Source organism: Phalaenopsis equestris, unplaced genomic scaffold, assembly GCF_001263595.1.
Source record: "Phalaenopsis equestris unplaced genomic scaffold, ASM126359v1 Scaffold000226, whole genome shotgun sequence".
Taxonomy (NCBI): domain Eukaryota; kingdom Viridiplantae; phylum Streptophyta; class Magnoliopsida; order Asparagales; family Orchidaceae; genus Phalaenopsis; species Phalaenopsis equestris.
This window is the reverse complement of record NW_018164668.1, coordinates 781,435-796,041: the sequence shown is the minus strand read 5'-3', so window position 1 is coordinate 796,041 and position 14,607 is coordinate 781,435. Positions and strand designations below refer to the sequence as shown.

At 34.0% G+C, this 14,607-nt stretch overlaps 2 protein-coding genes across 4 annotated transcripts in view; both read left to right on the top strand.

The window, feature by feature from the left end:
• The window catches only part of LOC110023663 (NF-X1-type zinc finger protein NFXL2), a 37,401-nt gene extending 33,230 nt beyond the window's left edge, over positions 1-4,171 (top strand). The window contains exons 12-13 of the mRNA XM_020723182.1: positions 2,795-2,881; positions 3,764-4,171. Of these exons, the coding sequence (XP_020578841.1) occupies positions 2,795-2,881; positions 3,764-3,922 (246 nt within the window). The 3' untranslated portion in view covers positions 3,923-4,171. The remainder of the gene's footprint in view (positions 1-2,794; positions 2,882-3,763) is intronic.
• Positions 4,172-6,780: 2,609 nt separating this feature from the next.
• Positions 6,781-14,607, top strand: part of LOC110023662 (symplekin) — a 56,622-nt gene continuing 48,795 nt past the window's right edge. For 2 of the 3 annotated variants that reach the window (XM_020723179.1, XM_020723178.1), the window contains exons 1-5: positions 6,781-7,058; positions 9,781-9,940; positions 12,135-12,227; positions 12,317-12,425; positions 12,793-12,955. In XM_020723179.1, the coding sequence (XP_020578838.1) occupies positions 6,847-7,058; positions 9,781-9,940; positions 12,135-12,227; positions 12,317-12,425; positions 12,793-12,955 (737 nt within the window). In that variant the 5' untranslated portion in view covers positions 6,781-6,846. Of the gene's footprint in view, positions 7,059-9,780; positions 9,941-12,134; positions 12,228-12,316; positions 12,426-12,792; positions 12,956-14,607 lie in introns of those variants that run through there. The other variant, XM_020723180.1, reaches the window with a different exon arrangement.

Sequence of the window (14,607 nt, the reverse complement as noted above, 5' to 3'; positions counted from 1 at the left end):
GGTGTTAGATATGTAAATAAATAACAATTATGCAGTATGTACATACATTCCACACAATTTTCATGTATTACATATCTAACACCTAAGCATTCATATTTGTGAAATGAAAAACTTTTTTTCTTCTTATTCCCCATTTGAAGGCATATGTTACATAATTATGTACAATCCTCTCTCTATAGATTAAGAATATATCTAGGACTGAAAAGATCATGTAATTAGATCTCTTCTATTTAGATTACCTGATATTGAGCTTCATAATATACAAACTATCAAATATACAACTATTAGGTTTAATACTTTTCATAACACTCTCCCTCAAGCTAGATCTTAAATATTTTTTATGCTTAGTTTGTTATAAATATAATTGGCCCTTGCTCTATTAAGGGCTTTTGTGATGATGTCCATTTGCCCTCTAATTGTTCTCTGGACTATGCACGAGCTGTAGAAATTAAATTGTAGTGTTTAGTTCGTTCATGAAAGACAGGGTTTGAAGAAATATGAATTACGAGTTGGTTATCACGCCAAAATTTTGTTGGAGCTCTCATCTTAAAACCAAATTTGGTCAAGAATTGGGAGACCTACATTAATTCGCTTGAAGCTTGTGTATTTGTTTGATACTCAGATTCTGCACTGAATTGTGACACTACATTTTTTTTCTTACTCTTTCATGAGATCAAATTACCACCATCAAAAAGTGTATCCATTAATGGATATTTGATCAATCTTAGAACTTGCTCAATCTGCATCAGAGGAACATTCAATATTTCTATGCCCTTGATTTTGATATAGAATCTTTTTTTCCATGAGCGCCATTAAGGTATCATAATATCTATTTCAGAGCTGATCAATGATGAACTGCGGGGGAAGGTCTGACTGATTTATATGTAATGTCAGGGCGAGTCATTGTGAGGTAGTTTAATTTTTCCACTAACTTCTTATATCGTTCAGAATCATTAAAAAGCTCTTCATCCATGGTAGGTTGATGATTAGGAAGCATCGGAGTACTGCACGGTTTGACTCTTATTTTTTATGTTTCTGATAGCAAATCCAAAACAAACTTCTGCTGAAATAGATAGATACCCACCCTTCTTGTTCCTTGATACCTCAACTCCTAATAACTACTTCAAGGAAACCAAATCATTGATATTGAATTGATTTTGAAGAAATGATGTCAATGATAAGATTTCCTCTATATCGCTTTCAGTAAAAATAATTTCATTAGCATATATCACCAACAGAATGATGCCAACAGATTACTTTTAGAATGCAGTGTGATCACTTTTATTCTTTTGTATCCCAAATTCTTCTCTTTGACTAAATCTTTCAAATGATGCATGAGGGCTTTGCTTCAATCTATTTAGTGACTGTCGAAGACAACATGCTTTTCCAGACTCCCTCTGAGCGACAAACTCAGGAGGTTGCTCCATGTATACCTCTTTTAAAAGATCACAATGCATAAAGACATTCTTCACATAAAGCAAGTGAAGTGGTCAATTATTCATTGCAGCCAAAGACAGAAAGAAGCGAACCAAACTCAACTTAGCCGCCTAAGAGAATGTGTCCAAGTAGTCAATCCCATAAATTTGAGCATAACTCTTAGCAACGAACTGAACTTTGGGATGAGTTGTAGATCCATCAGAATGAAACATAACTGCAAAGGCCCATTTACAACCAACAACCTTTTGTCATAAGGTAATTCAAGTAGTTCGCAAATTTTATTTTCAGTTATGACTTTCATTTCATCAAACATCGTTGTCCACCACTCAAGATGAGATAGGGAATGAAGAATATCACTCCAGGAAAATCTAACACGGAAGCTACACCGTCTGAATGTTAAAAATAATATAATTACTTAATAATTGTCATTTTAATAGTTCTAGAATTTTTTTTGCATTCTTGATACGCACTGTGAAATGATGTGTGTATTTGTAATTTTGTACTGTTTTAAAGTGAATTTTTGCCTTAAATGTATTAAATTTATGGCTACCAGAAATCTGTTAAACACAACATTATTAAATAAGGGCAAAATGATCATTTTTCCAGAAACAACTGCCCCAAAAGTGTTTTCACACAGCTGCCCTAAACAGACAGTCAGCTTCCCCATAGTAGCTTCTCCACAGTAGTTTCTCGGGGCAGCGCAACTGCAACTGAGAAGTTAAAAAACTGCAGTTGCGCCAAATTGACTCTGTATGTGTGAACCCAACAATGTCGAACAAACAAACGATCCGGACGATGAGTTTTGATATTGTGTAAAGTTAAAAAAACTTTTCTCTTCTTCTTTCTCAATTGAAAGCATGTGTTACATATTTACATATACTCCTCTCTCTATAGAATATGAATATACTTAATATAGAAAAGATCTTGTAATTAGATATCCTCTAATATAGAAAAGATCCTGTAATTTGGTTACCTAATATCAAGCTTCCTAACATACAAACTAACTAATATACAACCATTAGATTTAATACTTTCCATCACAATATTTACATGCATGCCACTTAAATCCTTAACATCACATCAAAAATACCATCATCACTATCTTTTTAAATATTAATTACACGTCTTTATGTACACGTTTATGATACCGAGGTGTTATAAGTATAAATATCAACCTTTGGGTGTTATTTATGTAAATACATAAGAATTGTGTGGAATATATGTAAATTTCCCTTTTGTTCATGTCAAATTTGAATCTTAAATTTCTTTGCTTGGAGCAGTATGGATTTGTCCCTGTAATATATTTCATTTAGGACAAGATTAACGTTTCTAACTCATGTTTATTTTCATTCTCAAGGACACGGAAACTGTTGTTGCTGCTGTGACAAAGAGGAAAAAGAGACGGGACCGTGTACAAGTAACCCAGCAGGTTTCAAAGTTCCAGGTGTGTGGTGAAGGAAAAAATATTACATCAGTACTACGCACGTAAAAATAACGTGCGTAGCCAATCAAATCACGCCACGACACGTGCGGTAGAGCAAAAAAAACGGCGCAGTAACACGGGGAATATTCCCTCCTGTGTTATTCATGTGTTATTGCACGTTATTCATGTGTTATTGCGTGTTATTCATGTGTTATTGATGTGTTATTATGTTATTATAACACCAAGAATATTCTCAGGACACAATAACACATGAATAACACACAATAACACTTGAATAACACGGGAAATATTCCCGACAGAGAAAAAAACGGCGCAGTAACACGGAGGAATATTCTCTCCCGTGTTATTAATGTGTTATTGTGTTATTATAACACCAGGAATATTCTCAGGACACAATAACACATGAATAACACACAATAACACATGAATAACATGGGGGGAATATTCCCCATATTACTGCGCCGTTTTTTTTCTATGTCGCGCGGGGTATCGTGGCGTGATTCTATTGGCTACGCACGTTACTCTACATGCATAGTACTGATGTAATATTTTTTCGTGGTAAAGCATCTGGTTTTAGATTTTCTTTTTTTTGCATATCACATACCTAAACTTTCATATTTACATCCATAACACTTCGGCTTTTCAAACCTATGCACGAAAAGATGTATTTCACCTTTAAAAAGAAGTAATATTGCTATTTTTTATGTGATATTAAAGATTTGCGTGATATGTGTGCAAATATGAAATTTTATGTGTGAGATATGTAAATAATAAGAATTATGTACTAATAATGTAAATTTCCCAAAAATAAAAAAAATAAAAAAAGCTATTTTTCTTCTGTCTCCTTCATCAAATTAACTCAAGCCTGCTTTGATATTCCAGGCATTCAGATCAGTCCTACAGAAATGCCTACTCTTTTCTATACTGTTGATTGTTATATGTGGAAGCTTATACTATGGCTACAAGGGCCTCTTCTGCCTCTCCGATTGGATGTATGAAATGGAGAAAAGGAAAGCCAGAAAAGGATTTTCAAGATTTTGATTGCTGTAACAAACCCTGCAGAATTCATTCAATTCTTTCATCCTTAAAGTTTCAGAATAAAAGCCATTAACTATTTGTGTTAGTTAATATGGTTGATAAAACATTATATTCTAAGTTGGGTGTGATGTGCAAATTAGGGTTTGTAATGAGTTAAATGTTGGTACTTTTGACATGGAGCCAGGTTAGGGGGGTGTTACGGTTTTGTTCTATGGTACATTAATATCATGTAACGTATCAATCACCTAAACTTCAATTTTTAGGAAAATATTTGCGTACATAAGATGTACGCAGCTCTGCATACATCAGAGGTTATTCAGGGGGTACAATGGGGTTATATCTGGGTTATACCCCCTTGTAACCTCCGGTATAACCCGGATATAACTCCCCTGTACCCCCAGAATAACCTCTGATGTACGTAGCGCTGCGTACATCTTATGTACGCAAATATTTCTCCAATTTTTACATACAGACGACCAGATTCCTATGTTTTCAGCATAGGCCGGATGTTTTGTAGGTGAAAATTGAAGTTAAGGTGGGTGATATACTATGTAAATCTCCCTTTTTATTATTAGTGTTGGAGAAAAGTGTTGAAATTGTCTTGTTACTCTTTGCAGGGGTTCATTTTAGCGGTGTGGTTTATTCTTCAGATTCTTGTAAAATGGATTGAAGTTGTTCCTCAACATTTTGAAATGGATGATTGTTTTGGCCCTTATTAAAAGAATTTGAATATTAATTTTACAGTTTTACAGACATTGGGATTGAAATATTTTGACAATTCTCTCATTTTTTATTGTAATATTTGAATTCCTATTTGATAGAGATTGTCCTTTCTATTATTTTCAACAACATCACAAAGTTTGTGTACTAGTCTCAAATCTTTTTACTTATTGTTTCGAGTCTCGATTTTGAATCATGTTTCATTTAGTTGGGGCAGCTTATTTGGTGCGGTGACGTTTTGGCCTGTTTGGGTAAACTGCATTTTAGCAGCTTATGCGTATTTAAAATATAGAAAACAACGCTTTCACACTGCAACTGTCTAGGTGCGGTGGGAGCTTATTGGCAACGGTCTGACTTTTTCAAAAAAAATAAAAAATTGTAATAGACACCGCAGCTAGCTTATCAACAGATTATTTTTAATCTGCTTATCAGCAGACTATTCAATAAGCTACAGTTGCCCCAAATAGACCCTTAATCTACATAATTTGAAACCAACTTATTTAATGCTCTTCATTTAGATTTTTTTAAAAAGAATGACGTTGGAAATTTAGCTTTTGAAAGTTAAATTTAAGGTCCATGGGCAGTTGTAGCTTATTAATAAGCTGCTGCAAAATAATTGTTATTCAAAAAGCCGCAGTGATTATTATAAATGTTTTATTTTTTTATTTTGTATAAGCCAGACTGCCACTGCGCCTAGCCAAGAATGGTGTGAAAATGTTGATTTCAGTTATTTAAAAATGCTGTTTTTGGAATAAGCTGTCAAAATTCAATTTACCCGACCGATCAGTTAGTTGTTTATAATTTCTTCGGTTTATAAAACTATTCAATTATTTCATTGTTATTTTGGGGTTTAGATCTACCATAGCTCATGTACACTTAAAATTGGATAATTATATAGATCACTTAAAATATTAATATTTAAAAATTAATCACACAGGGTTTAGGTATTTACATTAATTGAGAATTTGATAAAAATAAAAAATATAGATTGGGTTCCACCATCAATTTTGATATTTGAGTGAACTTGCAAAATGAATGAAAAGGGGTTGTTGATTTGTAAATAGCATCTTTTGACTGGTTTCATTGTAATTGCCCCATCTAGAAACACGAGAATTTGATGCATCATGCTATATATATCATCATCAAATCGTCGTCTCCTAATTCTTTCCATTGAACCAAAACTTGATCTCCACACTTTTATTGTCAAATCATTGTTGCGTTGCCCAAGCTCCATTGTTATTGCCTAAGTGTATAATCACTTGAACGTCGTGTCTTTTTATCATCTCTCAAACATTTTATCCATTTTGTATCGAAGTCCGCTGTATTTCTACGCGTATCGTTGGCAAAGCTTATGTCTCTCCAAAGACCTTGAACATTCTCCTTTATGAGGAATATATAGCATGTGACATTTCCTTATTATTAACTATAAAACTAGCAAATGCTCCCAAAAAAGAGCATGTCAAATAAAAATCCACTTCGGCCTTGAATTTCGTAGCACTCGCATTGATTGCAAATAAAATGAAAGATCTCAACATATCTCTTTCAAGCACTCACCTTTCATAAAATATATCTACATATCACACAATTCTTATGTATTTATATAGATAACACCTAATATTCGATATGTATATTTATAACATATTTGTATCGTAAATGTATGCACGAGAATGTATACTATTTTTCGAAAAGTTTATAATAATGATATTTTTTATGTGATATTAAACATTTCAGTCTCATGTCATATATATATATATGAAAATATAGATGTTATCGACATATTTATATAAGTAAGAATTGTGTGTTATGTATTTAAATATCTCTTAACTTTAATTTTGTGGCATTTACATACATACCGCCCAATTCTTATCCATTTACATATCTAACACTTAATTTATAATTACTATTTACATCGCCCATTTCTTATGCATTTACATATTTCACCAAAACTCAAATTTTTACAAATTAAACACTTTTTCTTATGTATGAAAAGATGAATTTTTTATGTTTGGGATATAAAAATCAATGTTTAGGGCTGAGATATGTAAATACATGAGAAGTGAGTGCTATTTATGTAAATTTCTTTTTCACCTGACATTTAAGGTGTTAGTTTTGTAAATAGAAAATTATGGAGAGGTGTGTATGCAATCTTCTTTTAATTTAGGTTCTGCTGCAGTCTTCTGTTGCCGGGCCTAGGGTTCTACAGAGCGATGGTGATGATGCAGGCGAGATGGGCTGACAGAGCAGCAGGTCTCCTGAACTCAGCGAAGTCCTCAGGCAATGTTGCATCGAAGCTGGACCAGTTGCGCCAGTTAAGAGAGGTCCTCCTCGTTCGGGACTCCTCCCTCCTGCCGGAGTTTGCTCCACGACTGACCGAATTGGAGGTCCAGCTGCCCGGCGCCGCCCGCAAGCTTCTTACCGAGTAAGGAATATAAGTCGATACTTCGACATTGTGTTTTTTAGCTTTGATTTGCTCTTCGTCTTCCCCTGGAATTCATTTTAGATGCGTAGCAATGAGTGTTAAATATGTGGAAGGATAGGGTTTTCAGCTAAATTGGTGATTTTGTAGCTCGCGCAGTTTTAGGAGTTAGATTTTGGCTGTTCTCTCTGCTATGATTATAGAAGAGATACTTTAATTATTTGTGTTTCTAAATGGTAGCTTTCAAGATCGGCATTCACAGTAATATGTAAATTTCTGTGGAGGAACCATAATTTTGGTAGCTAAAGTTGTAGTTCATTATAAGTACGACTAATATTGAGCGGGAAATATCGCCCTTTTCCCCCACCTCCTGCGTATCTTATTATAAGTACGTAGTTTATTGTTTTAGCGTTCATTTTTTTATTTTTGTTGATTTCAGATTCCTGGCCACTAGGCTTTTTCCTTTACTATGGCCTTGTTTGTGGATAGGCGGTGCTCTGATTGTATCCTGCTCCGAGGTAGTGACTACCTCTACCTGATGCCCTCATGCAGCCCTCTCTCTCTCCCTTTTGCTTCTGGCCATCAGTCTCTTCCCTAGTTTCTTGCTTCCAGCCACTGGTCTCTCTTCCCCATCCCTATTTCCTACTTGCCGAGCCGCCACAATTGCCACCTACTCCCTTCCAGATTGTTGCCGTCCTCTCCCATACTACCCATTGCAACCCGTCCTCTCACCACCGTCTAAGGGATATTTTCTCCGACCCTAGCGGGTTATTGGTAGTTTTTCAGTGTTTTCTGTTTTGGTTCAAGTCTTGATTGTAATTCGCTGTTTGGAGTAATAAAATTTGTTTTTCTATCAGATTATTGGTCAACTCCAATATCAATAACTTGCTTGTAATATTTCAATTTCGGATTTTGTCAGTTGAAACATGCAAAGACAATGTGATACCGGAGTTAACTCGAACAACAATAAACAAACAAATATTATCACTGAAAAGCCAATAGACAGTTACAACCAACACTTTGAAATATGAAAATAATAACAGACACGACACACAAACTCACATTATGATTCGATCCAGAGGTAGCGGTGGTTGGCTATGGGGCTTGGAAGGGGTGGCAAATGGTGGGAATGATGGTATGGGTACTGGGATGAAGTATAACAGTGGTTGGAGCTGTTTTCTGGGAGTGGCAGCGAGTAGGGGGTGATTGAACAGCAAAAAATCAGCATGTTTGCTGTTTTACGAATGACAATAGTGAGTAACGGCGATTTGAGAGTTACGCGAGAAATTTTGGGAAGGATGGAGGCTATAGGAAACATCACAATGGGTGGCTAGCGGCAGGTTATGCAGAGGACAGCAAAGGAACAGCAACGGGATGCTGTTCTATGCTGCTGCAGCAAGGAGGGAAGAAGGGGGAAGGTGGCTGGTCGGCAGGAATTGCTGGAAAACAACCAAAGGAGGCTGTTCTGGGCAACTGCAATAGGGAAGGTGATGAAGCTAATGTGGGGCAAGGAAAGTTGTTGATAAATTCCACATTGGAAGCGAGATACAGCCAAAGCACCATTCTACCCTTGGAGAAGAATCACCACCGCAGAACGAGATAAGAGTCGTAGCACCATTCACTCTTGGATACAACCATAGACCGGAAAATAGGGGACACCGATGACTGAGCGCTAGCCCCAAGGGTAAGATAAAGTCTAGCTACCCGAGCTGGTATGACAGAAACACAATCCAAAACTGAAAACCTAAAACACCGGAAACAAAATTAGGAGTGGTGCCAATGCTGAAAGGAGGTGCCAAACCTAAGACGAGGAGCCCATCGACTGTTCCCTTGCCTGGACCAATCGGTCCAGGCGCTGGAGTGTGGATCGATCCCACGCTTGTACGTCCTGCATCACATCTGTTTAAAGTTAGGGGCATTTATATACATACCCCCAATTCTTATGTATTTACATTTCTAACGCCTAAGCTTTACTTTTTACATTATGCCACCCAAATCTTTCATTTCACTTCAAAAATTCAGTATTTTAACTTTTCAAAAGTGAAATATACCTTTTTATGCATAAATAATAAGACATAAATGTAAAAATTGAAGTTTAGGTGTAGATATGTAAATACATAGTTATTTTATGGTGCAAAAAACTAAATCAATGGCTGATCTCTTTGAAATCTATGCAATTTAAAATGGTTTTTTTTTTTTTTAGATTATTGAGACTATCAGTTTATAATGTATTTTCTTTATTTGGTTTGTATTTAGTATGGCTAGGTCTGTTTTAATTGTGTGATGTAAGCTTATAGTTTCCATTGTAGGTCCATCAAGTAGATAATTTCTTGATCTTATGGTATATATTTTCCTTTTGCATTTTTGATCCATTTCAGTAATTTTCTCAAACATTTTTTTTGGCATTTTAGTTAATTGATATGATGTTATGGATTTATTAAAGATTATTTTTATTCATGATTTTTACAACTTTAGCACCATTGATCATGATATTCATGAGTTTTTTCGTACTCTTCTTCATGGTTTTTTTTTTCGGTCAAAATTATCATACGAAAGGTTGCCATGGGAAGCTTCTAGAACTATATTTTACAATCTAATTTTCTTCTCGCATTCAAACTCCTTTTTTTTTTCCTTTTTGTTATTTGCTCACTATTGAATGAATATATTTTTTTCTTCTCCTGTATAAGTTTTTTAACTGTTGTCATTGGTGTTGTTACCTATATAGGATACTTGGTGAGATTGGAAAGAAGCACGTAGAACTTCTGCCTGCTATTGTTCCTACTCTATTAACCTATTTAAATGATGAAACACCTCCGGTTGCTCGACAAGCAATTTTGTCTGGGACTTCATTATTCTGCAATTATTTTGTGAAGGTTGCAATTCAGGTAAACTCAACAAAAAAGCTATTACATGTCCACTGTCGTTCTGATCAATAAAAATTTGGTGATCATTTTTTAAATAAACAATGAATATTCAATATTGTCTTATCTATAACACTTTTACGTGTTCAGATGTTGATAATGTTTGGGCAACTTAGGAGCCGTTTGTGATCACTTTTGGTTTTTATTTTTTAATATTTATTTTGTTTATGTTTTGATGTGAAACAAATCATATTTGATTAAAATATGATTGTTTTTAAAAATACTCAAAACACCTTAAAATTATTTTTATTATTTTAAAAATGTTATTAATTTATTTTTAAAAACATAATATAATTGCACGTAAATAATATACTTTTTTTTTTTTTTGGAAATATTAAGGAAAAACAAAAACAAAAAATAAAATTGTTCCCAAATAAAAACAAAACAAAAGAAAAAACAAACTTTTAATAAATAAAATGGAAAATTACATTGGCAGCACACAATTAATATGGATTTATGTATTTCACTCCTAAAGCTTTATTTTTACACACATAGCACTTTACCTATGGATGAAAAGATGGATGACTATTAAAAGGTGATAATGAGTATTATTTTGATATGGTGCTTGTAAATATGAAAGTTTATGGTGTGAAATAGGTAAATTCGTAAGAATTGGGTGCTATGAGAACTTTTATGCTTATGTGTTGCTATGAGAACTTTTTAGTTATGCTACTTGGTAAAGTTTCATACGATGTTGAGATCCTTTCAAATAAATCAGTTGTTAAAGTTAGCGTTTATTGTCTAATGATATAATATTTAATATTACAATTTAGAAATGACATTCCATACAGCAAATGAAAAATAATTTGAGGTGATTTGAGTATATGTAGTGGGCCTAGAAGTGGTATCAATACGCCAATAGCTAATAGGTAAAAGATGCATTAATATGTTATGTTTGTAGAGTTTATATGAAATGATTAGCAAGGAACATGGGTAGTTTAAAAGTAACATATCTAAATTTTGTGCAAAAGACAGACTTAAAATTAAATCAACTTGTTATTTTGACCCCACGTAGTGGGATTAAGGCTTTGTTGTTGCTGTTGTTGTTGTTGTTGTTGTTGTTATTTAAAACTCAACGGAGTAGATGGAGGAAGGAGATGGATAGTAGTAATGCGAAAAAGATAAATGGGATTTTGGCTAATGAGGACAAACTGTATAAAAATTTGTTCAGTTCAAGTGACTTAGGTCTGGAGAGGTGAATTTGGTGATCAACATCCGGACACCAATCACATATATCAAACTTTTTATGTTTTGACTGGCCACTTAAGTACAATTCTTGCAAAGATGCCATAGCGGTTTTGGTGCAAATTGATGTTTATCAAATCAATAGTAATTGATTGATATAGGGAGTTTGGTTAACATTTTATTCAAGGGCATCATTGAGAATATGGAATTTGATGGAACTCTCCTATTGAGGAACATGGGTGCTTTATACATATTCTCTAGAGAAATAAGAGTGGCATAAATAATAATCACCCTATTTAACCATTGAAATTTTGCTGCATGTTATTTGTTAGAACTTGCTCGTAAATGTTTTTGGTGCAATCTCACGTAATAATAATAATAAATGAAAAGGTAAAAATGATGACATAATTTCCTACCCAACATTTAATATTTCATATAGGTAAGGATAAAAAGTTTGATCAAGGCAAAGAATAAATTTTTGGGAAATGATTTAAGATGGTGGTTCCCCATTCAATCTTATTACTTTAAATAAAATATAACCACAAAATTTTTTATTCGATGATTAATGACAAAACCCAGAAGTTTTTCCTTATTAACTTTCAACTTATTTCCTAAATTTGCTAACAAAGGATGACAATTTTATCTCAATGATTTTGCTCAAAGCCTTTTTTTTTAACTAATGCAATGCAGAATTTTTCATATGCTATATAGGCAAAAATGTATTATGGAACATGCCCCCTTATAATTTCCTTACATCTCTAGGCTCTTTTTTGTAATGGCTTGAAAGGAATGGCCACATATACAGAGAATAAACAAAGAAAGGATTTTTTGATCCTTGTACCATTTAATTTGTGCATTACATGTTTTCTACTCGATTCATCTAACTTTAACCTTTCTTTTCTTTAAACACATTTTTGATGTCATTTGACAATTACTTCTGTAATTATCATTTCTAAAATATCTTCTCATTCAGGGTTTAAATTCAAATGAGGTAAATGAAATTACAAAGTCATCCTGGGCATCGATGCTGAAATTTAAAAATTCTGTATTGCCATTAGCAATCCAGGTAACCTCACCTCAATGTGCTTGGTGAGGAATGCATTTTTTGTTTTTCAAATCATGTTTTTGGCACGTAATTTTTATTTATTTTCCCAGCCTGGGATTGATGGTGTAAGGCTGTTAGCTGTGAAGTTCATTGAGGCAATGGTTCTCCTTTATACGCCTGATCCAAGTTTGCATTCAGATCCTCCCCAAGAATTTGATGGTAGTAGTTTATTTTTTTTGAACTGGCAGTTACATACATACCGAGCAATTTATATATATTTACATATTTGGCACTAAACTTTTAATATTTTCATTCATACCGTTCAAACCGTTAACATCACATAAAAATTACCACCATTACTAACTTTTTAATATTGAAATACACCTTTCATGCATAGGTTTAAAGCACCTAAGTGCTATATATGTAAATATGAAAATTTAGGTGCGAGATATGTAAATACCAAGAATTTTGTGCTGTATGTAAATTTCCATTATTTTTTTCAAATAAGTTTTTCTTGAATGTGCTGTTATTACTTGAAATTATTATGCTGTTGGTGATTTTTCTAGCCAAGATGATCATATTTTAGGGTTTCAATTTAACATTTCATGGTTAAAGGGAGGCCACCCTCTCCTTAATGTTGGTGATTTGGCGATCGAAGCCAGTCAAAGTTTGAGACTATTGCTTGATCAACTCAAGCTTCCACAAGTGAAGTTCCTCAGCAACTCCATAGTTATTGTTCTGATCAATAGGTTAGGACCCTCGTTCTTTCCATTTGGTTATCTTATAAATTCTTCTTTTTTTGTACTTTTTTATTGGAACATTTAACGTAACTTATAAGTTTTTTGGTCTTCAGATTGTGCAAAAATTTGCTAATATTTTATTCTTCTGAATTTAAAATGATGTATGTGGGTCTTATATGGAATAAAGGCATGCTCTTGGGTCACATTATGCATGAACTAAAGTTAACTTAGCAAACTGCATTTCAACTCTTAGACAAAGTAGTTCACTTCATGGCTGCATAAATTTTGTAGCAATTCTAGTTTTGGCAGATGCCATTTTCATAAAAGAAATGTAAGCTAACGAGAAAAGTTTCAAAATAGTTTTTTTTTACAGGGGTCATTTCAATCACAGCGTCTATAAAAGTGCTTATTTGGTCCCAAACTCTTTTGATATTGCCCGAAATAGTCCTCGGTCTAAGGACTATTTCAGCCCTGATTTAAAGAATTGGGATTAATTTGATGTTTTTATAGACTCTAGGACTAAAATGGCTACATGATCAAGGGATTATTTTGACACTTTACTCATAAACTAACTAATATGATCGGAGGAAGAAAGAATCATGAATGCTGCAATTACTAGTTTAACAGCTAAGCATCTATGTTTCTATTGTTATGCAGTTCTTTGTGCACCATGGAAAAGTGTTACTTTTTCGAATTATAATGGGGCACAAATAAAAGTGCAGATTGAAAATCTATTGTAAATTCCTCTTTTCTAATCACTTCAATTTTGATTTTTGAATATGTGTTTGCCCGGTGCATTGCCAGTTCCTTTTCGCTTAGAACATGAAATTGTCATGCAGATGTCGGTCAACTTTTTTTTCTCGGTTAGATTTAATTTTGAAAAATATGATATATGAAAATAATTTTTGAGATTTAATTTAAATATAAAGGATATATAATTTGAGTTTTAAAAGTAGTATGTTTTAATTTTAGAAAAATGAGACCAAACGGATCTCATTAGTCTGATAGTTTGCATAATCGTGCCTGATACCGCGAATACTACACCTTCCCGAGAGATAAGTGTAGACCTCAGCGATAGACCCAATCCTGCAAACTAAGAGATTTGTGACATCCGTTTGGTCTGCGAACCTTTTATATATGACCGACAAATTCCCCTATTTAATACAAAAATTAAATAGGGTTTATTTTACCTGGGTTCCAAGTTCCCTATAGAGGCAAGCCCCTATAGTTAATTACATCCCAAATGACGGGAGTCACTTGAGAAAACTCTCGATAATGATCAATGGTTCTAGTCTTCAAGAATTCAAGGTTCAGGTTTTCAAGGTAGGATGAGGAAAACCAAATGGGAATGGCACAATGAGGAACACTTATTTTCAGGAGTCCAAAGGAAGGAGAAGGTAGGGGATGTCACTGATCCGAGGTAAACCCTCAGTGACTTCCCAAACTATCCTAATGTGTGGCTGCATTTTTAGAGATGATGTTATTTAAATGTTCAATCCTGCCAATTTTATTATTTGGGACTTACATTTGCATAATACCCGATTATGCAAATAACCCACAGAGAAAGGAGGGTTTACGTCGTACCACACAACAACCTCGGAACCTAAAGCGGGTTAGGACTCATGCTGCACAATATGGTTGTGCAGGAGCCTAAAAGAGGG